The 25040-nt window shown below is 36.9% G+C and overlaps 1 protein-coding gene across 1 annotated transcript in view; it reads right to left on the bottom strand.

Annotated features, from left to right (window-relative positions):
• Positions 1–25040, bottom strand: part of EFCAB11 (EF-hand calcium binding domain 11) — a 73534-nt gene that overhangs the window by 42260 nt on the left and 6234 nt on the right. The window contains exon 4 of the mRNA XM_075031005.1: positions 21138–21209. Within this exon, the coding sequence (XP_074887106.1) occupies positions 21138–21209 (72 nt within the window). The remainder of the gene's footprint in view (positions 1–21137; positions 21210–25040) is intronic.

Here is a 25040-nt window from a genome sequence, read left to right as displayed (position 1 = left end):
GTCAAACTTTGTAAAAGCATTTGTGATTATGATATTAATGTGCTCAGTGTGGCTGGTGAGAAATGCCATTTTGCGATGAGGAAACTGAGGCACAGTACAGCAATTTGCGGAAGAGTATGCAATAACCTTTGGCAGGTATATAAAGCACAGATCTTCTCACTCCTCTTACAAGACAGTAATTCTAAACACATTCATTGATCTGTGTATGTTAGACACCCTTAGCATAACATTCTAATTCAGGGCACAGAACAAAAAAAGCCTAATATTTAATTTGATAATTTTTATAAAAAAATCTTCATAAATTCCAAACCATATTTGAAGACAGTTAAGTGGAAAACTGTACTATAAGGAATTTTGTCGAAGTATTAGAAAATGAAGCTTTAAAAGCAGCCATACGAACATACTCTTTTGAGAACTGATTCAGAGGCAGAAACTGTGGCAAATTGGATTCTTGCTAATAGAGAATGGTATTATTTCAAATGCTCATTTTCTAAGTAACTGAAATAATTAAAAACCTGTGCTAATTCTACATTGCAAAATAAACTTTTGTTATATTTTAAATTTATTATTTTGTGGGGTTTTTTTACATTTTTCTTCATAGTCAATTCACATTTTAAAATTTATGTTTCCGTAGGGTAAACTATATTATATTAAGGCATTATTACAGAGGAAGTTGCTGCCTATTTTTTTCTAGCTAATGTTACAGGGAAAAAATAAGTCCACAAAGAATAAAAAAAATTTCAATATTTCTCTTAACATTCTTTAAATCTGTTTTTTCTCCATCTTTGCATTTCTCACCTTTTTTTGTATTCCTGGTTATTATACTATACCATGCCATGCACATGCCTCTTTCCTTTAATTACTTTTTGTACTTACTTGTTCATCCACACTTTTACTGCCTGTTGCTAAGCAACATGCATAACATTAGGCCATACATTCATTTATCTTTGAAGACGTTTGACTTCCTTTTTGTGTCATTCTTTTCCAATACTTTATCCCATTCAATGCTGCTGTTGATTTCCACCTTTTTTCACACTTTGTTCAGAGTAACTTGCCTAAGAGTATCTATATATTTTTTAAAATAATTCCTAACCAACCAATATAGTTTTAATACTCAGTGTTGACGCTCTTTTTTCTTTTTTATCTCTATTCAATTAAAAAAAAAAAAGTTGATACAGAAAATATTCTGTATGAAGAAATGTATCTGTTAACTTGGGCAGAGGTATGAAGTCAAGACTAGAAGAGAGAGAAAGGCTACCAAAAATGTACATGCAAGAAGGGCAAAAGATGACATGAGTTAGCATCTAAGATGGACCTTGTTTCATAAATATGGTGGGGTCTTGAAGGTAGAGAAAAGTGTAAATTTGATGTAGCTAAGACACAGGGCAAATGTAGGACTTAAAACACAGAATGTCTTGGATAAACCAATTACTTCAGCAATTAGGAAATAGAAGGCTTTGGTCCTGTATGTTTCCTGAAATCTACACAGAATAGCAAACAGGTTAACTTTAGTAAGCCTTCTCTGAAAGATTTTTAAGACTTACTATATAGACAACACAGGTGTCTACTTTTAAGGGTTCATATTAACATTAAAAATTGAAAAAGCCTGGTTATAAACTATTATAGCATATGAAAGAAATTCAGCCTCCTGCCATCCTTCAGTCTCCCCTAACTCTGTTCATTTTTGTTCTCTTACATTCTTTCAGAGTCACTGAATATTTTAATAAATTCTCTCCAAAAAGCCACACAGGGTTATGGCAGGGTAGAAAGGGGTAAATAATGTCCTAAGGAATTAGCCTTACCAAATAACAGATGCTGTCAGCATCCATCCAATTTTCTCTTTTAGAAAAAAAATTACTTAGAGGAGCAGAAACAACATGTTTAATGAGAAGTAACGAATCTAGCCTTCTATAGATTTGCTTCATCTACCTACCACAACAATCTGATTCTTCAGTGACTTCTGCCTTTACAATACTTCCAATTCTCTTCATGCTTCTCACCCTTTTCCTTTTCCTTGTTGTTCGGCTGAGGAAGAGGCAGTATATGCCACAACTGACTGGAGCTTTACATATGTTTAAAAACTACATATATGTAAGAAATTAGTAAATACAGGCTTAACAGATAACCTGCTTCTATTTCTCAGAATGAATAAATAGAATGTTTTCTGCCTCAGCTGGTAAACAACACATGTTGCTAAAATTTTAAGTTCTAGAAATTTAGAATAGTTTAGATTTCTATTTGTCTCCAGTTTGGTTGAAATTGGCCAATGTATTAAAAATAATTAAGGCAGGATAGACAGAAAATATGAATGCATAAGACTTACTTCCCTAAAAAACCAGAATGGTATATGATGAAATAAAAAATAGAGGTAGTACTGATCAAAAGTCACCATATAGAATTAAAAGTCAAGGTGTCTCCCTACTCCAGTGTAGGCAGCATGTTGTAATTTGCTTCAGCTACCCTTTCTTAAGTCTTTCTTCTACATGTCACCACATACATGATCCTTTCAAAAGGCCTCTAACTTTGCACTGAACTATGCAGTAAAGACTGACCCCTTAAATCAAAACTATATTCAAGCACTGACAAAAGTATTCTGTACCCCAATGTGAAAGTAAGCCAAATAGCACCATCAGCAAGCAATGCACCAGCTGTGTGTTTCCTAAACGGCAGTTGTGTGATATGTTAGTCTTGAATCACTCTTCTGACACCAAGGAGAAATCTTTATTCTTTGGCATGGAACTTTATCTTCATCTAATTTTCCCATTTACTCCAAAAATCTTGTTCCATTTTATACATGTCTTCGTGGGACTACGGATCATTAAAAGGGGTGAAGAGGAAAGGAGGAGAAATGAACAGTTCCATCAATATAACAATTTCTCCTAAGATTTTCGTTAATATATGATATCATTCATACATGTGCATGATTTAGTCCACATCCATGTTCTACTGATTGCCCTCCTTTCCTTAAGTTTTCAATGAATCTATAATGTCAACTAACTTTATACAAAGCATTCTACTTTCCCCATTTACATGTCAGTCCTCTGGCACTTACTAAAAAAGCACAGATGTAAGAGGGGATTTTTACTTATTTGTCTGCAATCTGTTTAAATAGGAATCTCTTTGTTTACACTATTTTTCATCGTTTCACTTTGGCTTTTGCCAACTTCTCTCTTCTGCTGTATTTGAGGATGACATCTTGAACCAAAATAAATGTGTGTTTTTCTTCATTGTTATTCCCTGCAAAGCAGGCCCTGCATATAGTGGCCAACAAACTCTTCCTAGACCATCAGGAACCACTGGCAGCACCAGCCTCAGCAAAGAAGCCAGCCAGATCAGAGACCCCATATCTCTCTGATCACCAAAGGTAAATCACAGTTGCTCCTGGTTGTGGCTGGACATGTGCCACCATGCTGGATTTTCCTGAAGTTTCAGAAGGTTAAACCAATTTAACCTGAATGACCCTAAAGACTATCAAGAATGCTTCATGATTCCCCATTAAAGCTGCAGTAGTAGATAATAGTTGCTTTGACATCTAAAAGACCTCCTACTATCAAGACACAAGACTATGAAAGAGTTCACATGACACTAGGAGGCTGTATGGGGTATCTTATTACATTGCAAGGTCATGCAGATTTTAAAATGGAATAACATTATATGCTCCAAATAAGCAGCAAATGTATATATGTGCCTCTGCAGGCTTCATTATACATTCAGTTCAGCAAGATAACATCTTTTCAATTCATGCCAGTGAAAAAAATCCTAATCATACTTCAAAAACAGATCAAAAACTTTCTGTACATTTTTATGGGACTGTCACCAGATTCCTTGACATTATTAATTGAGCTCTGGACTTAAATTAGCATTTGTTGCTACCAATGAAGAACAGAAAGAAGTTATTTCCAACTTCTGTGTAGATACTTAGGTTTTCCACCCCTAAAATTGAAAGTATAAAACAATATAAAAGACAAAAATGTCCCAACTGTTACAAGCCATTACTATGGAGAACAGTTAACATGTAAGATCTGTATTTTCCAAACCCATTAAATTCTAACTACAGATACTGCTCGGGGGAAATCAATGATCTCTGAACACCAATAATATTAGTCACTTCACTTCAGAAGCTATAGTCGCTAAAATTCATACCGTCCTTAGTTATCTTTAGGTATATATGTGAGGTACGGCCATTGTTTACTTTCTTCTAAATGAAGGACATCAGCAAATGAAAAAGAAAATTCACTACCAGAAGGGGCTGACTATGAAAAGCTTCCAGTCCCAAACAGTCAGGATTTGAAAAGTATGAAAAACAGAGGAATGAGTCTGTAAAACAGAATGGCTGTGCTATATACATATATGAAAATAAGCATAACACATTTACTAAAACCAATCTTCAGAAAAAAACCCCAACACTAAGGTGAGGGCCGGAGAACAAATTAGTTAATTACAGTCTTGTTAATTAAATGCATCAGTGACTCCTTACTGACCTTTTTTACTAGATGACTCCAGACAAGGCTCCATTTGAAGTGTTTATGAAGCGCAGTTTGTCAGCATGAAAAAGATAGGCTGAAGAATTTATTAACCTTCCAGCATAAGAAGCCAGGAGGAAAAGAGTAAATAGTTGATGTAATTCTTTCAAATAAAACTTGATATGCCCTTCAAAATTACACTAAAATGTTTAATTTTTTTTCAGAATTACTATTTTTCACTACATAATTAATATAAGGAAAATTTTATTAGGTCCTTAAATTGGAATAGCACTCATGCTCAAAAATTCTGGTCACAGCATAATATGTATATTTATGCATAAGCAGAAGACAATGACACTATGTATTTATATTCACCAACTTAGGTAAAGAATTAACATTGCATTTAGCATTGTAGTGCATACACCATATTAATGTTACTCATGGGAGAAAAACCCAGCAGATAAAGACCAATAGAAGGAAGAAGAGAATTTGCTGCCAAGTTTGCAATTTAGATGTGTGAGACAAACAGCTTAGTATTTATTAGATGAAGAAAAGACACACTGTCATTTACAGTAGACAAGAGGAATCAGAACTATCTGTTGAGAAAACAAGGGTTGTTCATTTGCTCATTTCCTAAAATTATTTGATTCCAGAAGAGATTAACAGTACTAGAAGTTTATAATCAGGGGACAAAAACACACAGATAAAACACGGTAGACAAGCTGACTAGGAATATACTAAATAATAATAAAAAATAATCCTTAATACAAGATAGTTATAAAATGATCATTATTTTTGCTTTGCTAAATGTAATTACCAGTTAAATTACAGAGATCTTTGATCAATTTCTCAGCAGTAAAACTGTATTCTAAGTATGGAATTTGGCTTACTTTCAGCAAAAACTTGTAACTAGCTTGGAGAATAAGACTTCAAATCATGAAGGACTTGAAATAATTTCATATCTGTTTCTGCAGGCTATTTGGCAATATGGAGCGATGCATTACCTTGATAGGAAGATCCAAATCAGTTTCCTTATGCTTTTTTGAGTGTAAGAAATATGACCTCTGCACGTGTCCAAGCAACCCCAGGAATGTGCTCTACTGCTTGGAAAGTGAACATGTATTCTGATGCCTTCTACTTACATAATTCTGACAACAGGCTTTCAATAGGAAGGCAATCAAGTAATTGATTGAAACATCATAACCCAGCAAAACTTCGGTTTTGTTGAAATTGGTTTGCAGTTCCCAAACCAATTCTTTCATAATTCCTATAAGATTCAAACATTTAGTCAAACTCTGTAAAGAAAGCACTTTAACTGGTATAAGCGACTCCACGGTGGATAAAACCCACAACCCTATCTAGCTAGGAAGTCTTGATGAATTCTAGATTGTTAGCAGAAATTTGGAATTGTGGAAGGAAAAGAGGAGGGGAATCTCTGCTTCACACCTAACCAACAGTCTGGACATCAGCAACGTGCTTTAAAAGTCTAACGCCTATTGGTACTTGACTATGAACTTGGAGGAAACCATCCTGAAAAAGAAACAACCATGATCCAAACTGTTGAACGAATTTCTCAGACATTTAGTGTTTGTTAAAACACATGTAAGGATTGGAAGTAGATTGAATACACCTGCGATACTCATACAGCATATACATGGCATTTCCGATATCAAGACAGAAAGATTATGTCATGCCAAGTAGTCCTAACGGAGGACATAGAGCATTGGTGGTACATCAGATTTTGACAAAAGGCTCTTCTGCTCATTTTGTCTTTTTAATACCTGTCTGGATCCAAATATAAAAAATAATGAGAAGAGGTCACATCAGGTTACTCAGATGCCATATCATGTGATGATAGAATTGGAAAAAAACTTTCAACAGCCTTGGCTAAGCTGTGAAAATGAATAAATAAAAAGAATTGATTTAGAAGAGTCTACGTTCAATGCAGAGACTACAATTACAGCTGTTGTACAATTCTAGGATACAGGACCTGGATGGGGGACAGTTCCTGGTTTAAATGGAACTATGAGTTTCATATGGGAAACTAACAGTTTGAATTATTGAAAAGTTTCTAAAAAGCATGACATGATTCCTAGGAAAAAGAATGTTGTTCTATAGAAATATGGGAATAACAACAGCATATCTGACAAATAAACAGTTTCCTCCCCCTTTACCTGCCTATCAGAATGGGCATCATCAGATGTTCCAAATAAAGAATAATTATGGAGCACTTTACTCACTAATAAGTTGGGTTTTTTTCCTATTCCTAGTTAATAACCAACATAGACAAAGAAAGAAAAATAGGAAAAAAGAGCTGTGAATTCATAGGGATGGAGTGGGATGGGATGAAAGAATTAGAAATTATAGGACTTTAAGAGTCTAGAAACCAAAGACCAATGGGGTAAGAAATTGTCATGAAAGATCTTTTTTGCAAAGGAAAAGAGAATTTAGCATGAATCAATTATCTTTCCTACAACTGCTACAGTACATAAACAGAGTGAGCAAATCTGAAGCCACAATTTCTGGTCATGTCTGTGAGAAGGAAGTCTAGAGTGGGGCAATTAAGGCCTTTTCACAGAAAGCTCTTTTCAAACAAAATAATAGCACAAGAGGGTATGTTTCTCCAGAATATGTGGCAGGTAAGTACTGCAGGGTCTCAAGGATGATATTAACAGAGGATCCTAAATGGCCAGCATTTTATTTGGAATATCTAAAAATTGTTCACAATGACAGGAAATGGAATCCTCTTGACTGCACTGAATCAATGGACTGAATAGAGCTTTCTCTGTACCACCTCCCTGGGAATTACACTGAAGTTCTGTGTGAAAGCCACATATGGTCTTTCTTACATTAGAAGCACTGTATTTGTAAGAGAAAAAGCAAGGAAAGGCATACATACCACAAATCCACAGAAAGAGTTTGTTAAAAGAACTGGTTATGAAGTTAACAAAATCTGTTGATTGATTCCAATTGCCAACAATTCAACACTTTGAAATTTTATCCAGAGCACATCAGTGAATCACTCTCAATCACTCTTTTAACTATATTGTTCCGTCACCAAATAGTCATACTAGACATTCTTTGTTGGGAGAAGAAAACCCACCATTTATTGCTGTCTTTTTGGCATAAGACACATCTTACCTAACATAGTCTCAGGCCTGATGTGGACTACTAACCCACATAATGATAGTAATCCAACTCTATCTAATGCAGAACAATCTTTTGCTTTGGCATACTGACTTCTTTTTACCATTCCAGTTTGTGTTCTATGACAGGTGCATACATTTCTGAGTCTTAAGATAATTTTCCAAAAACATTAAGGATAGTTAGTTCCATATCTCTATCTAACTGAGATAAATGCCACAGGTCGTAAAACTGTGGAGGTGTTGCATTCTCAAAATGTCCTCAGCACCCAGAGAAACATAGCTCGTTTCTCTAAGACGAAAAGAAGAACTCAGGTTCTGGAATCTACTGCCTCTCATATGTATTACTATTTGCTCAGTGGTAACTCACAAGATCTTTGGGAAAGAAACGGTATTTTGCTAAGTATTTGTATATCGCCCAGTGCAATGTGTGACTCTAGCCCTCTAGTTAAGTCTCTCAAGTGCTACTGAATATCCTGTGACTTCTGAGGTCCTTGTGCTATAGCAGAAATCATAGAAACATAGAATCATACAAAACTCTGGGTTGGAAGGGACTTCTGGAGATCACCTAGTTATGTTGAAAGTAGGGTCTTAGATTAGGTTACCCAGGGCCCTGTCAAGCTGGGCATTGAATATTTCCAGGAAGGGACATTCCACCACTTCTCTGGGTAACCTATTCCAACGTTAATTCTCCTCAACAATGAAGATTTTCTTTCCATATTCAGACAGAATTTCCCCCAACACAACTTGTACACATTGCCTCTTGTCATGGTACATCATTGTGCTATGCTAGGACCTTTTTTGTGACTGTATGAATTTGTTCACTGAAGACTCCTCTTTTGTAGTATCGTCAATGTACTAAACCACAAGATGCAACACATGCTCAAGGGTATCTGTAATCTTATTTTTCCTAGGATTCCATTATTAAAAGGGAATCTTCTCTTGTTATCAAACTTATTTTAAGAGAATTTGCACAATGTACAAAAGATCTGGAGGAAAAATTCAGTGGATATGCTTTAAAAATTCAGAAATCATCTTTGATTATTAAATATTTCAGGATTTATGGCATTATGCTTTTCAAACTTCTGAGGGAAATATTACAACAAAAGAATACAATAGTTATAAATTGTATTAAACAAAAAATTCTGTGAATAATTGAGCTAACGATAGCTGATTTCCTGTAGATTTGCATCTTATGATTGACTGACATTAGAGTCTATGATGAAATCTTTGTCTAAAGCTTCTCCACAGTTCGGCCTTTGTAAGGTCTTCCTTCCAAGTAGACTTTGTGATGCCTGTTAAGATTCATTAACTCACATAACAGTCCTTTCCTATGTTGGGGGCACTTATAGCATCTCTCCTTCTTTGTTCACCTATTTATATGAAATTTGCAGAAATCCAATTATTTATTTGATCTCAGTTCTTTGTGATACTTTGCTGAAACCAGTCTGTAAGTTCCAAAGGTATCAGTGAGAGGACACCCATTATCCTACAAGCCTTATAAGAAGTCAGTTAAAAAAACTCACAGAAATTCTTGTAAAGCTGAAACACGAACACTTTGATAAACTTTGTCCAGTTCCGGAATGTAAAGATTGCTAAGAGCACATACATCATTTAAATGCTATTAATAATATTTTATGCCTAATTTAAACAAAATACTAAAAATGAAGTAAAGGGACACTGTGTTGCTATGTCATAAACAGTACCTGCTGCCAATTAACTTGAGAGCATTTATCAAATCAAGTAATAACTTAGTCCGTCATGTTAAAAACAAGTGCTGTCATCAGGTATTTCTTTAAACTAGCTATTAATTTAAGTCTTGTTAGGACATAATATTACAATATCCCCTTTTCAATTGTGTTGCAACTCTGATGCTGATTCGTTTTCTCAAAATGCAGCAGAGATTGTAAGAAAAAAGAACAAAATCTAAAACCAAAGAAAACTGGATAACAATTTGACAGAAGGCTGTTCTTTTTATTATGCCGTAGAGTGGCTCATTTTTATTTTTGTCACAGCTTTTTTTCTACTATAAAGGGACCCTAGACTTTGCAAACACTTCTTTGCTGCTGTAGAGTTATTGCTATTTATATTCTCTACTATTCATACTATTCATACTATATTATTCTACTCTATTCAGTGCAGTTTTTGCCTCAGTCTTTAACAATATTGATAGACCTTGGGCTGCCCAGTCCCCTGAGTCAGAGGACCACGAGTGTGGGAACTATGACTTTCCATTTGTGGACACTGAAATTGTAAGGGACCAGCCGTACCAGATGAATGTCCACAAGTCCATGGGGCCTGATGGGATTCATCCCAGAGTTCTGAAGGAGCTAGCGGATGTTGTGGCAGGACCCCTCTCTACCATCCATCAAAGGTCTTGAGAGTCTGGGGAGGTCCCTGCTGACTGAAAGCTAGCCAGTGTTATTGCAATTCACAAAAAGGGCGTGAGGGCAGACCCAGAGAGCTACAGACCTGTTAGTCTAACCTCAGTTCCTGGAAAAATTAGGGAGAAGATTTTACTGGGTACTGTTGAAAGGCATTTAAAGAACAATGCAATCATCAGGCACATTGCTCTCTGCACCTTCCTGAGGAGGGGAAGTGGAGAGGGAGGTGCTGAGCTCTTCTCCCAGGTATCCAGTGATAGGACACATGGGAAAGGTTCAAAGCTGTGCCAGGGGAGGTTTAGATTGGACATTAGGAAGCATTTCTTTACCGAGAGGGTGGTCAAACACTGGAACAGGTTTCCTAGAGAGGTGGTTGATGCCTCAAGCCTGTCAGTGTTTAGGAGGCATTTGGACAATGCCCTTAACATGCTTTAACTTGGCCAGCCCTGAGTTGGTCAGGCTGTTGGACTAGAAGATTGTAGTAGGTCCCTTCCAACTGAAACAGTCTATTCTATTCCATTCTATTCTATTCCATTCTATTCTATTCTAGTCTAGTCTAGTCTAGTCTAGTCTATTCTATTCTATTCTATTCTACTGATTAAAGTAAAAAAAAAAATCCAAACATATCTGGTTGTTGCTCTGCTTCTATTGCTGTAACCACCCCCACAAGGCATTTGCCACCACCCCTGAGTCAGTATAGAGATAGAGCAGTGGCCACTTTTCTCATTCAGCAATATCTAAAGTTAGCTGGATGGCTTTCACCTCTGCAAACTGACTCAATTCACCTTCTCCTTCAGCAGTTTCTGCAGCTTGTCGTATAGGACTCCAGACAGCAGCCTTCCACCTCCGATGCTTTCCTACAGTGTGACAGGACCCATCAGTAAACAGGGCATATTACCTCTCATTTTCTGGCAGTTTATTATACAGCGGGCCTCGTCAGCATACGTAACCTCCTCCTCTGGCAATATACCAAAATCTTTGCCTTCTGGCTAGTCCATGAGCACTTCCAAAATTCCTGGGCAATAGGTTTCCTATTCGAGTTTGTTGTGTGATCAGCACAACCCATTTACTCCACATAGCATCAGTTGCATGATGTGTAGAGGGAACCTTCCCTTTGAACATCCAGCCCAGCACCGGCAGTCAGGGTGCTAATAGGAGCTGTGTTTCAGTACCAACCATTTTGGAGGCAGCTCAAACTCCATATGCTGCCAATATCTCCTTTTCAGTTGGTGTATGGTGACCCTCAGATCTTTGATAACCCTGAGTCCAAAACCCCAGGGGTCAAACTCAGCTCTCCCTGGGTGCTTTCTGCCAGAGACTCCAGGTAGGGCCATTCTCCCCAGCTGCGCTATAGAGCACATTTTCAACATCTTGTCCACCCCGGGCTGGCCCAACAGCTACTGCATGAACAATCTCCCGTTTAATTTGTTCAAAGGCTTGCTGTTGCTCAGGGCCCCATTTAAAATTGTTCTTCTTCTGGGCCACTTGATAGAGAGGGCTTACAATCAGACTGTAATTTGGGATATGCACTCTCCAAAAACCCACAATGCCTAAGAAGGCCTGTGTTTCCTTTTTATTAGTTGGAGACATAGCTTCTATCTTGTTGATCACATCCATTGGGATCTGACATCCATCGGGATTTGATGACATCCATCTTGCCATCTGCAGATCCCTTGACCTTACTTTATTTTATGGCAAATCCAGCTTTCAGAAGTATTTGGATTATTTTCTTCCCTTTCTCAAAAACTTCTGCTGCTGTGTTGCCCCATATGATGATGTCATCAATGCACTGAGGTGTTCTGGAGCCTCACCCTTCTCCAGTGCAGTCTGGATTAGCCCATGGCAAATGGTGGGGCTGTGTTTCCACCCCTGGGGCAGTCAATTCCAGGTGTACTGGACACCCCTCCAAGTGAAAGCAAACTGCAGCCAGCACTCTGCTGCCAAAGGGATTGAGAAAAACACATTAGTGATACCAGTTGTGGTGTACCACCTGGCTGCCTTTGACTCCAATTCATATTGAAGTTCTAGCCTGCCCAGCAAGGCAGCACTCGGCGGCGGCGTGACTTCATTCAGGCCACGATAGTCAACTGTTAGTCTCCACTCTCCATTAGACTGTCGCACTGGCCATATGGGACTGTTAAAGGGTGAGCGAGTTTTGCTGATCGCCCCTTGGCTCTCCAGTCGATGAATCAGCTTGTGGATGGGAATCAGGGAGTCTCGGTTCACGTGCTATTGCTGCTGGTACGCCATTGTGGTAGCAATTGGCACTTGTTGTTCGTCAGCCTGCAGGAACCCCACAACCGAAGGGTCCTCGGAGAGACGTGGCAGGGTACACAGCTGTTCAATTTCCTCTGCCTCCAAGGCAGCTATACCAAAAGCCCATCTATACCCCTTCGGGTCCTTAAAATACTCTCTTCTGAGACAGTCTATGCCAAAGATGCACGGAGCCTCTGGGTCAGTCACAATGGGGTGTTTCTGCCACTCATTCCCAGTTAGACTCACTTCAGCCTCCAATACAGTTGGCTGTGGGACCCCCCCCATCACACCAGAAATACAGATGGGTTCTGCCCCTTTATAACTTGATGGCATTAGGGTACACTGTGCACTGGTGTCTCCCAGAGCCTTACACTCCTGTGGGTCTAATGTGCCAGGCCATCAAATCCACACAGCCCAATAAATCCAGTTGTCCCTTTCCTCCACCTGGCTGGAGATAAGGCCCCTCTAATCCCAGTCAGAGTATTCATTACTCACTTTTTGTAAAAATAAATTAGAAGTCCCTTCAAGAGGATCAGACATAAGATCAGCCCTTCTACTCTGCCTGTGGAATTGCCTGCTGGAAACCGGAGCAGCATTTTTCCTGGAAGAATCCCCTTTTGTGGTTGCTTTTCCTCGCAACTCATGTACCCATGCATCTAGGGTCAAGGTAGGTTTTCCATCCCACTTCATGTCCTCTCCATGGTCACACAGGTAAAACCACAGGGTACCCCATGGTGTGTACGCTCTATATTCTCTCTCTTGAGCAGAGGACCACTCACTCCTAATAGCTGAGATACAGGTGGGGAGTAGGACTTTTTGATCAGTTTGATCAGGTTTTGGACATTTCGGACAGTTTTTCCACAGCCAAGATGAGGCTTGTAGGGAGGAAGAGAGATTTTCTTTGTATTGCCAGAGACAGTGACCCATTTCATCCACCATCAGTGTCTCTTTGTCCTTCCAGCTCAGTACTGCCAATGGGTTGGCATACAATGATGGTGTGCTCCGTACAAACTTCCACCACATGGGTCACATGCATTGGACTTTGGATCTCTGAGTAGTTTTGTGTTGTCCAGGTCATAATAAATAATCCCTAGCATGGCTAATTCCCTCAGATAGTGGATGCCTCTCTCCACAGTGGTCCATTTGCCTGGTTCACATATAACATCTTCCTTGAAGGGGTACCTTTCCTTCACGCCTGACAGAAGTCACCTCCAGAGGTTGAGGGCTTGCGTCCCTTTTCCAATTGCCTTGTCAACGCCCCCTTCCCTAGAAAGTGATTCCGACTGCTTGGTTTCTCTACCCTCTAATTCCAGGCTACTGGCCCCATTGTCCCAGCATAGGAGCAGCCAGATGACAATGTGCTCACCTGGACAACAGCTGAAATCTTTTCGCATATCCCACAGCTCACTCAGGGACACGGATCGGGCGATTACCTCTGGTTCTGCCTCTTCCTTCTGTTCTCATGAGGACCCTGGTTCATCTTCATCCCTTACTAAGTGAACCGATTTTTTTGTATATTTCTTCTTCTGTATAGGGGCAACTGATACTGGCACAGGTTGGTTCTTGGTTCACCTGCAGTGCCTGTCACGGGCTATGGAGTAGCTGCAGTGCCTGTAGGTGGGATTGGAGTAGCCGCAGTGCTTATCACCGGGGCTGGAGTAGCTGCAGTGCCTTTTGGTCCGTTTTCCCTCCCTTCTCTCTGAGGGTGCTCCATAATATTGAGCAGTGTTTGGTAGATAATGGGCAGGACCCAGCAGTGTGGTAAGTTGTGTGTCTTTGGAATAGCCACAGCATTTTCCTTTCAAATATTCTATCACTGTATCAGGGTCCTGCAGTTGTTTGGGAGCAAAGTTCCAAACCTTTGGAGGTGAGAAGTTCACCAGATACCTGCCCATATTTTCCCACATGCCATGTCACCCATGATTATCTAGTCTCGGGGCAGATCTCTGGGTGATATTCTTAAATAGTTGTTTAACCTTAAACAAGACCTGGAACACATTTAGGAGATACAGAAATAGGAACATGCTGGTTTGAACATCCCAAGGATATTAAAAATTCTCAAGAGCTGTTATAATTTGCCTGGAGGAGAAGAGGAAGGTGAAGAAATGTGTCTCCCCCATGGACTGGCTCTCCGAGGAGAAAAGGTAAAAGGTGTAATTATTAATAGTTTCTGATAGATGGCTCCCAAAGAACGGAGATGACAGCAATGCTGAGTACAAATACCAGATTAGTTTCACAACCAGCAATTCTATCATAGCATAAGCCAGTGTTACAAAGTACAACAACATCATAACTTTAGCCCAGTTCCCATGGGTGCTAAATGGCACAACAGGGAGCATACACTGCAAGTGAGGTATTACAGGACACAACTTCAAGAAGAAGCACACCAACTTTGAGAGCGAATAAATTGACATTATGACCAGCAACTATTGAACTAATATAATGAATGCCTATAACAAATTTGTTCTAACGTGTTCCAGTCAGATCTGTCATTATCTCAACCTGTTGGGCCCAATGTTGGGCACCAAAAAGGACTGTCATGGTTTAACCCCAGGACGCAAATAAGCACCACTCAGCCACTTGCTCATCCCCCCCCAACCAGTGGGATGGGGGGGAGAATCGAAAAAAAGTAAAACTCATGGGTTGAGACAAAGACAGTTTAATAGGACAGAAAGGAAGAAAATAATAATAATGATGATGATGATGATGATAATAATAATAATAATAATAAAAAAATAACAATACTCTCCCAACTTCTTGTGCCCCTCCAAACTTCTTGCCAGCCATGCATGAGAAGCTGAAAAATCCTTGACTTAGTACAAACACTACTTAGCAACAACTGAAAACATCAGTGCGTTACCAACATTCTTTTCATACTAAATCCAAAACAAAACACTATACCAGCTACTACAAAGAAAATTAACTCTATCCCAGCTGAAACCAGGACAATATTATAAGACAGGTGTTGGATTGTTGCCAACCTCACAAATGCCAGCTAAGGACAGGTAAGAGAATCTGTTGGATTATTTTTACTTTCTGTCTTCCTAGAGTGAGATACTGGTTACAGAAAAACATTCTTAACTCCAGTCCCTGATAGGAGGTAGTAAATAAAGATGCTGAGCCAGGTCCTTTACGCTTTGATGTTCAGTCTGGTTTACCATATTCTTTTACCAGTTTTAGGGCAATGGTATATTATTTGTGGGCATGAGACAAGCTTTTAACCCACGATTTGAAAAAAAAGTACATAAACTGATATGCACGTGTAGGCAAAAAACGGATCTTTTCTGTTAGAGATGGTTCTCAGGAGATAAGGAAAATGACTTGTATAGGTGATGAAGTGTGATAATATGAAAGGCTGCAAGACAGTTGCTTAAGAAACAAGAACAACAAAGGAATAAACTACTGCAGGCATCACCAGAGCTGGAATGACATTGTACTGTGTACTATGTTTCCATGGCAACTAGCCATAGGAAGATGAATGTCTCATATTCACTGTGCTCTGCAGTACATGTCTATAAATCAAACTTGCATAAAAGAGCATAAGATTTCTTCTGTGGGGTAGCTCTGAAAAACAGGTTATTTTCTCATTACTAGATAATTACATGAAAGAAATACGAGACAATTAGGTCATTTTTCGTATGGAAAGTACCAATACATAGAAAAGTACTAATATACCTCTAGTGTGTGATCCTATCAATCTAAAGGCACAGCAGCATAAAATGCAGATCATGAATGCCTTCTTTTCTTCCTCAAGATCTGATCTATGCTTGCTAGCTTTAAAAACTGTATGAGACTTTTCTGTCCACTTTTGGTTTGTAAGACATTTTTCATCATTTATAGGTTCACTCACATTCACATGCGATTGGTTTTCAGCTTACTTCTGTCACTATTTCCATTATCATGGTCTAAGGATTTGGCATACAAATAACCTATTTTTTCTAAACAAATGGTACAGCTAAGATAAAAACATTTTCAGCAGCAGTAATTAATGATATTGTATAATTCAAATTACGTTCATATTCACAACAAAAAAGCAAAACAATACTTGAAATATTTTTTTAAGAATTTGAATCCAGCTTTAAAAGACATGTTCACTTACAGACAGCCATTTATCAGAAATTATTATTGCAAAGGACTTGTCACATTTCATATCCATGTAGCTACATGCAGAGCAGCAGCATTATTATAAAGAAATTCTTGTGTGTGGTACCCATTACAAAAAGCCCCATCATGAAAGAACATATCATCACACCATTTACCTTAGCAGGTACTTCTGCAACTCCTGTGTCAAGAATGTTGAGTTTTTATGGTACAATGGCATTCTAATCAGGTGCACACCAGGTGCATGATAAGCACTTGAGCATTTTGTTCAATATAACTGCAATTATTAGCTCAGAAACAATAAATGTTATGCTACTGTTCAGGCAAGATTATGGTCATTTAATACAATCAAATATGAACTAAAAACTCACCCACATTTTGCAAACTTTAGCAACAGCTAAGTGCAGTATATTACTGGCATCTGTAAGAAAACAATCCCTCAGGAGAAAGAACATCTACATTAAGTATTCTTTTATCAGTATGAGATGAAAATATATTTATGTTTGTTCCTATTCCCATGGAATTAAAAAAACCACAACAACAAACCACCCACATGTTATACTTAGAAACACTGCTGAATGAGGTATCTTTTTCCTTTCATAAAATAGAGTATTTAACACCACCACTCCATCCTGAAGCTGTATTACCAATTCAAATTAATTCACTACATCTTTACACATTTATAAAAGAATATACAATGTTAAAGTAAAGCAGAGATATTAACTGTATGTTTCATAGCCCTGTATTCCAGTAAATACAGTAAGCCATTGCTAATAACAGGCCACAAACTCTATACTGAGTTGCAAGGCCTGAGGACTGAGGCTTGTCAGACTGTCTGAACTTGCTTGACCTGCATGGAGATTTTACTCGCTTTATCTGTAACAGCAGTTCTTTTAAGGACCAGATGGCTATGTCTAATTTGTTCTTCTTACCTTTATACAGTATAAACATAGCTTTATACAGACAGTAGTAACAAAAATGTCTTCTATGTAAAATGAAATATTTATGAGTTTAAGATAATGATGTAGAGAAATGTAGACCTGGCAGGATAGCAGAGCCCTTCAGATGTAAAGACATAGCATATAGAGTAGAGGAGCACAGGCATGGGATGTTAAGATACAGGGCACAGGCTAACACTGGAGGACCAAGACTATAAACAACTCACCAATGGTCAGTTAAAGACATGCAGACACAGGAGCTGGAAAAAAGTGGGTTTATGGATGACAAAGAGAGCAAAGAACAAGTATCTGAAATATGTAACATATGCCACATATAGTGAATCTGGATGCAATGTGGGCTTGCAGACCAATGAAGAAAGAGGAAGGTGTAAACTGTGTTGGAAAACATACAAAACCAACCCGAAGTGGATGCTAGAGTGACAGACAAGAAAACATCGATATGAGTATCATACTCCCTCTGGTGAAGAAGTCAGGATAATGGCAATTCACCCTGCCATGCCTGCCTTGAACCTGTCAACCTCAGGACTGAGAGGGACAGTGGAAGACTGAGAATAATAACAGAAGAAGGGGTAGATGTTAAGAGGTGTGTAACACAGTTAACTGCATTGAGACTTTATGTAGCATAGTATTCTTTATTTTATTTTTCTTTCTTTTTTTTTCAATTATTAAATCTGTACTAATAATAATTCTTTGACTAGACTGCTAAGATTTCAGTTACAGTAAAAATAAATATTGGCTTTATGTATCAGGTGTGTGTTCTTTGTAGCCATAAAAAGATTTTGAGCATAAGAGTTGTTTACAGGTAGGTTAGAAAAATAATCTGTTATTCTTTAGCTTCTTACTGTATTATATTAAACATTTTAAGACTATTTTAATATGAATAAAAAATATGAATGATAAATACAACAATTCTATTTTCAAGCCTCAAGTTTGTTAAAATCTATTCAACATGTATGGATGCCTCATTATGCACCTACAAATCAAGTCTACTTGGTCTGAAAGCTAAATTACTTTGGTGCGGCCCTTCATTCTTAACATAAATCAATTACTGATATTCTTCCTTCCTTGTGTTCTGCGTAGCTTGAATACACTTGTTTTCATTTTTATATCTAAGAATATGTTGAGAATTACACTCTATAGCAGAAAATAATTCCTTGCTCTGTATGGTAAGTAGAGAAGCTAAGTATTATGTATGTGCCTTTTATTCCCACTTCCCGTTCCTTCCCTTTTAGCCTTTGAGACGCTAACCACAGACTTAGCTTATTCTGTAACATTTTACTTAATTTAAAGTGTAAGAAAATAATACATGCAACCCTCCAAATTAAAGGAACCCACCAGTACCTGACATGGTTTGGAGATAGTATTTCCACAAACATGAAATACCCTTTTCATATAATAATTTCCTGAAGCTCTGAAATTAGCTTTTCTAATTAAGTTTTTTTTTTTCCTTGTGTTAATCTGTCACTATGTTTTACTTAAGATTTTGAATGCTCTTTTGAGTTGAATCTCCCAGTCTTCCCCACTGATTGTACTATGGTTAAAATCTCAGCGATCACAGTATACAAACTGCATTCCTTCCAGATGGAATTAAACCGAAAGACATGTTCCCGGCATGCACTCAAAGCACTCCAACGTCCAGTAATTAATCAGTCTGTTGCCCAGACTAGAATTAGTCCAAGTAACTCCCTCAATGAATGTCACACAGATACCGGATCCCCAGCATGAACTTCTTGCTCTGCAGACCTGATTCTTATGTGCTGTATTAATTGCTAATATAGATATAATTTTAGAACTCATACTTGTTTAGAGTCGTCACACCTAAAGATGCTAAACATCTTACATGTATGTGTATTGTAAATGATTTTATTGAACATGAAAGAAATATTTTAAAACTATGTTCAGTCCCAAAACTTAATTTTGGTCTCTGTACTGAAAAGAAAGAAGAACAAGAAACATATCTGCAAATACAAAATTATATACACTGTTTGTTTTAGCAATCCATTTTCATATGGATTTTGTGCCACAAATACATTGAAACTTCTGACAAATATCTATGTCCAAAATATTTCCTCTGGTTTTCTTTTCATACAGTTTTAATCCAACTGTACAGCTCAATTTAGGACAAAAGTCTTAGCTCTGTTTCCCTACATAAAGTTCAACATACATACCAAGAGTTAAAAGAAATATCCAAAAAGGATGTATACCTAAAAGAGGATTTAGGACTCTGATTTCAAATTACAATTCTAAAGAGTTCCATGCAGATTTGGCCTGTTCAGTCCTAAAGAAATCTGTATTACACAATACTACTGTGCAATTTCTTTCAAGAGTAGCCAAAGAAACATGCAAACCTCTTCCTGAAAAAGAAATTTTTCTATGTTTCTCTTCAGGTTCCATACCTCATTCATAAATATGCAATCACAAGTTTCATTTGCTGGACTCTGATATTTACAGACTAATATGCTAGCATTAGAGCCACTGTTGATCGTGACTTGTCTTCTTTACTAGATACATAGTATACCATAACATTTGGTTGAACTTTACTTCATTTATTAAATTCATCATTATTATCATTTAGATTTGAAATTGGGGAGTTTCATTGACAGAAAGATGGGTCAAAAGTTTTCAGAACTATTTTACAATATGAAGCTAAGTCTGAATTTATTTGACAATTTTTCAAATGAGAAAGATAATGAAAAAATATATGTAAAAATGCAAAATAAAACATATGCTTTTCTGACCTAAAAAGCATTAATATTCAAGAAAAACATTTTAATCACTGTACAGAAAAATTGAACATTAGGCCCTTCATAGAAGTCCTTGAAATAAAATATTTTGAAAGGATAATACCTGAAGCTATTCTACCTACATTTTCCTATTCATTTCTTGACAATATACCAAAAAGTGATAGTAAAATCACTTGGACATTAAGAAAAATATACCACATAACTTTTCAAGCCTTCTTAAAATAATTACTCTCCCCAAAATACATTACGTCTTTAGTGCAAAACCACAAGATTATCATCTAAGAAGACATTAGTCACTCTACACTTTGATTTTGTTATTGTATGCCAGTGGCTTGAAAGATGTATGGACCAATTCCTGTTCTGCTATAATGCTTTGTACTATGACTCCAGATAACTGCAAAAAAGAAAACCAAACCAAAATCCAACACCACCTTTTAAAGATGGTGCTCAGCAAGCTATCTGATGCCATGTCTTCAAAAGTGAAGGCTTTTCTCAATGACTGAGTTACTTCCAAACAAAACATTCACATCACAAGAAGGAAGTTTTAGGCTTTGCAATGCAATGTTTTCCAAAACATTTTTTAAATAATGTTTACTGGCAACTGCAGAGGTAAGACCAATTTTTTATGATCTGCAAATTACTCTCAAAATTTTATCCTTTCACTTCTGAGTCAATCTCACCTTGCAAGAAAACTCACCACTACTGCCTTGCAATATACACTACAGTTTAACTGAATTTTTGAAGAGACAGCTGTTGAATGCAGATTTCCTGATTACAGGAGGAAAATGTAAAAGTAAATAATTTTAGGCTTCTTAAGAAACAGTACAGGCAACAAATTACTTTCTGTATCTGGTAATATTTATTATTTTAATTATAGTTATTGTTTTTATTATTTCTATTTATACAATTTATATTATTTACACATATTATTTATATTTATAATATTTATTATTAAAAGCACTGGAACACTAATGTGCTGAAGCTTATAACTTCAGCTGCATGAGAGAATCTAATAATTTCAATTAACTGAAATATACACAACAAAAAGCCTGCTCTGTTAATCTTACGTGAAGGCTTCGACTATGATTTTTTTCAGATAACTTAGGAGAAACAGAATTGAAGGCTCTCTGGAAGTCTTCAAAAGTCAAAAATCCTCTATCTTTTAAATCAAGATTAGGCAAGAGAAAAATAATACAAATTAAGGGGGGGGGGGTTAAACTACTTAATACAATTATGTTTGCATGTGAGCTAATCAATTCATATTTCTGAAATGATTATACACTCTTTAAGTTACTGTATTTACAAAATATTTTAGGATGGCTACATTACATAGATGAACAGTCTAAGAAAGATTTTATACTGACAATTCCTTTTTGCCACTGTGAACCCTGTTCAAAAGTACCGTGCCTACAACATCTACAAGTCTCTTATTTAAGTTTTAGTTTTAAAAGTAGACATCTTGAACTGAAAATTTCAGATCTGTAAAACTTTGCAAATATAAACTCTAAAATACACAAAATTACATTTCAGATCTATCATTTTCATTGACATCTCAGTCTGAGCATTGTGTTTCAAAAATTTTTTTCATAAAAAATTTCTCCTTCAGTTTAATCCTGCTGCAGACTTAAGATCCTGAATACATTATACCAGAGTAATATCAACTGATCAATCACTTAGGTTATGAAGTCACTTCCAGACCCAACTGGAAAATAAAGCATCTCAAACAGGGCTATCACAGATTGTGTGCAGCAGATAGCAAGACAAACAAAAACATAGTGCTTGAAACAGTTAAGTCCTTTGAAATAATTCACTAAAAATAACACTTCAAAAGCTACTTTCAGTTCATGGCAAAAAGCTGAGTGGATGCTTATCTGATCATCCCAACATCATCTGATCTGCCATATGTTTCACTCTCTTTTCAAGGACCATCGACCTATCTCAGGTCAGGAGAAAAAGGCAAAGGATCATCTGAATGTCTACCAGCTCAGAGGCTACTGATGAAGTTTCCTTTTTTTCAGTTTGTCGATGGGAGATCCTCTGCTATCTAGCAGGAATGAAAAAGAATCACCACATCTACTTCCCAACAGGAACAAGAAAAAATCCTTGGTGCTTTGGTTTCCCTTCCTTGGTCTATCATGAGAAATAAAAAAGATCTATAGCCATCACCAGGGACAGAAATCTGTAAAATGTATGACATAAATAAGTGAGTGGAGATATATGAGTATGAGTAACAGAGAAATAATGAGAGGCAGTAACAGCAAGCAGGTAGGGTGAATGGCTAGAGATTTCTTCTAACAGCTGGAGGAGCTCATAGTACATCAGACAATACAGTGCTACCACCTAGAACTCCACAGCCTACTGACCCTGACTTTATAGTAATATCATCATGATCTCTGTTAGTCTGGTACTGTTTTACTTAACTTTGCAGCATCCAGGACATCTCAACTTCTTTTCATTTCCTTCAGGTGTTCTGTTTTCCTTAATTGTTTTAGAATTAATACTCCAAATATTTAGGAGAAGAACTTACCTTGCGCAGCAAAAGGTGAAAACATTTTCCTTGTTTCATTACTGTATAACTGTGCAGCCTTCATTGCACTCATGAGATTTAAAAACTTTCCAAATATTAGACTTAGAAAAATGTAAAATATAAATAAATCTCCCTGCAAAAAAGTCAGGTTTTTCTCGTTAAAAATATGTATGACTGTGGTATACTCATTATGAATAATTTTAATTATATAAACAAACACAAAAATAAAACTGAAATAACAGCCTTCAAAGTTAGATCATGATCATGCAAATATTTCATATTGTTTAAATTTTCTCACATATTTTCTACACTTGAGTATAATAATTCTGTTTACTTCTACTTTTTTCTTCTTGTTACCTGCCATCTCATGGTTCTTTGCACTGAAGAGAAACATGGACTTTTCTAAGTCAATAGCACTTGCATGCCATGGATAAAGATCCATGCTGCTTAAACAATCTATCTGGCATCATTCCCAGCAGTGAGAGAACTCTGAAATAATCTATAACCTCAGATAGAGATTCCTATGAAATTCATAATAAAATTGAATGTAAAACTGAATGGGTTATTCCTCCTGTATACTATATGAAAGTCTTTATCTTATCCTTTTAATGAACCAAAAAAGAAAGAAATTGAAATGCAAACCTAGTTTCTAAGTTCTTAATTGACCATTTCTTCTAAAATCAAAAGTAAACCATAAAAATTTAGAAAAAAAAATCTGCCCCCCAAAACTTCAGGCCTCCCCATGAAACATGCAAAAATCTTGACATAAAAAGTCTGCAGATACATATTTTTTTTGACAAAAAAATCCCACTTCAGCTCAATATTTAAACACAGACAAATATTCTTTTCTCATAACTTTCTAATATATGCTTTATGCTCATTGTAAACAATTTAGTTTTCTTTAGAAGGCAACATGACTGTATCCTGCAGGAATTTTTCTTTATCAAATAACATAACAAAAGCTCTGCATTTCTCTTTCTTTGATTCATTCATATCCTGTTCTTTCTGCAGTTGTTCAAAAGCACAACTCCTTCAGCTCCACCTGCTGTCTCAATTCAAATCTTAAACTCCAAGCGTATGGATTTCCAGTGTTTCTTTCCTTATTTCTTCTTGAAAAATCATATATTAAGAACTGTTACAGTCTCAGTTTCCAGGATTACAAAGTCTTGCTGCTTTCAACTGCTAGGTTCTGTACATGCACAATTTCTTTAATAACAGAGGTTGCCTAAACATACTGAACTTGCCTGCGTGAACAGCTTTCCATTCAATTGGATAACTATGGAAGTGAAACCATAAAAAGCAATACAAGCTTTCCATCCATTTATTTTTTTCTCTTTCAGAGTAACATACAAGCCCAGAAAATTATAGTATACAATTTTCCTTTTATAGAATGACTCCTATAATAGAGTGCTGCCTATTCATTGATCTTGAGAGTTGGCAATTTATGTGCTACTAGAACAGGCTGTAAAGTTATCTCAACAGACAAAAAGGTCATCTTAAAAAAATATCAAAGCCAATTAGGTATTAACAAATCTATAATCTATCTTTATACCTTAGTTCACTACTTTACTTTCAGACATTCATGTGGTTGTTCTTTTGAAAAAAATCTGTGTAAAATCTTTACTCTGTATTTGCTGCCTAAATTAAAGATTTACAAGTAAGGGCGTGGTTTGATGAACATGGTTTCTGGCATCAATGCTAGAATAAACAGAACCAGCCTCCACAATGCCCTTCAAATGTATTGATACAAATACTTGTGGGGCCATGTGGCAAGAGGGATGAGGGAACTTATTGATAAAAGTAACCACTTTTTTTGCCACTTCATTTTTTATATGAATCATTTCCCCAATGAGACTTGCCACATGACCCCACAAACAGATGGATGGGAGTAACTGATAAGGTCAAGGACAAGAAAAAAACAAGCAGAACTATATAAATGGGAGGGTTGTTACAGAAAGAGGTATTTATTGAACTGTGGTGTAAGACTCCAGTATTTGCCCAAATAAACAGTGGAACAGTATCAAAGAACTGATAGAAACTTCTTCATCACTTAACAACTTGAACCCTAAGAATTACTAATTACTTTTCTCTATCACTAATCTATATAATGTTACTATTAAGAAACGCAACTTAGAGAAGTAAGAGTAAGTTCAAGCTAAATGTAACATACAAGCACAAATATATTACAAAACTAAATTAAATCATATGATTCTCTTTGGTAGCCATGGTCAGCTCATTTATAGAATCATAGAATAGAATCATTTAGGTTGGAAAAGACCCTTAAGATCATCGACTTCAACCATAAACCTAACACTGCCAAGTCCACCACTAAATCATGTCCCTAAGCACCACATCTACACATCTTTTAAATTCCTCCAGGGATGGTCACTCAGCCACTTCCCTGGGCAGCCTGTTCCAATGCTTGACAACCCTTTCTCAGTGAAGAAATTTTCCCTAATATCC

Source organism: Buteo buteo, chromosome 6, assembly GCF_964188355.1.
Source record: "Buteo buteo chromosome 6, bButBut1.hap1.1, whole genome shotgun sequence".
Lineage (NCBI taxonomy): Eukaryota > Metazoa > Chordata > Aves > Accipitriformes > Accipitridae > Buteo > Buteo buteo.
Note: the sequence above shows the minus strand (reverse complement) of the source record. Positions and strands in the feature narration are given on the sequence as shown.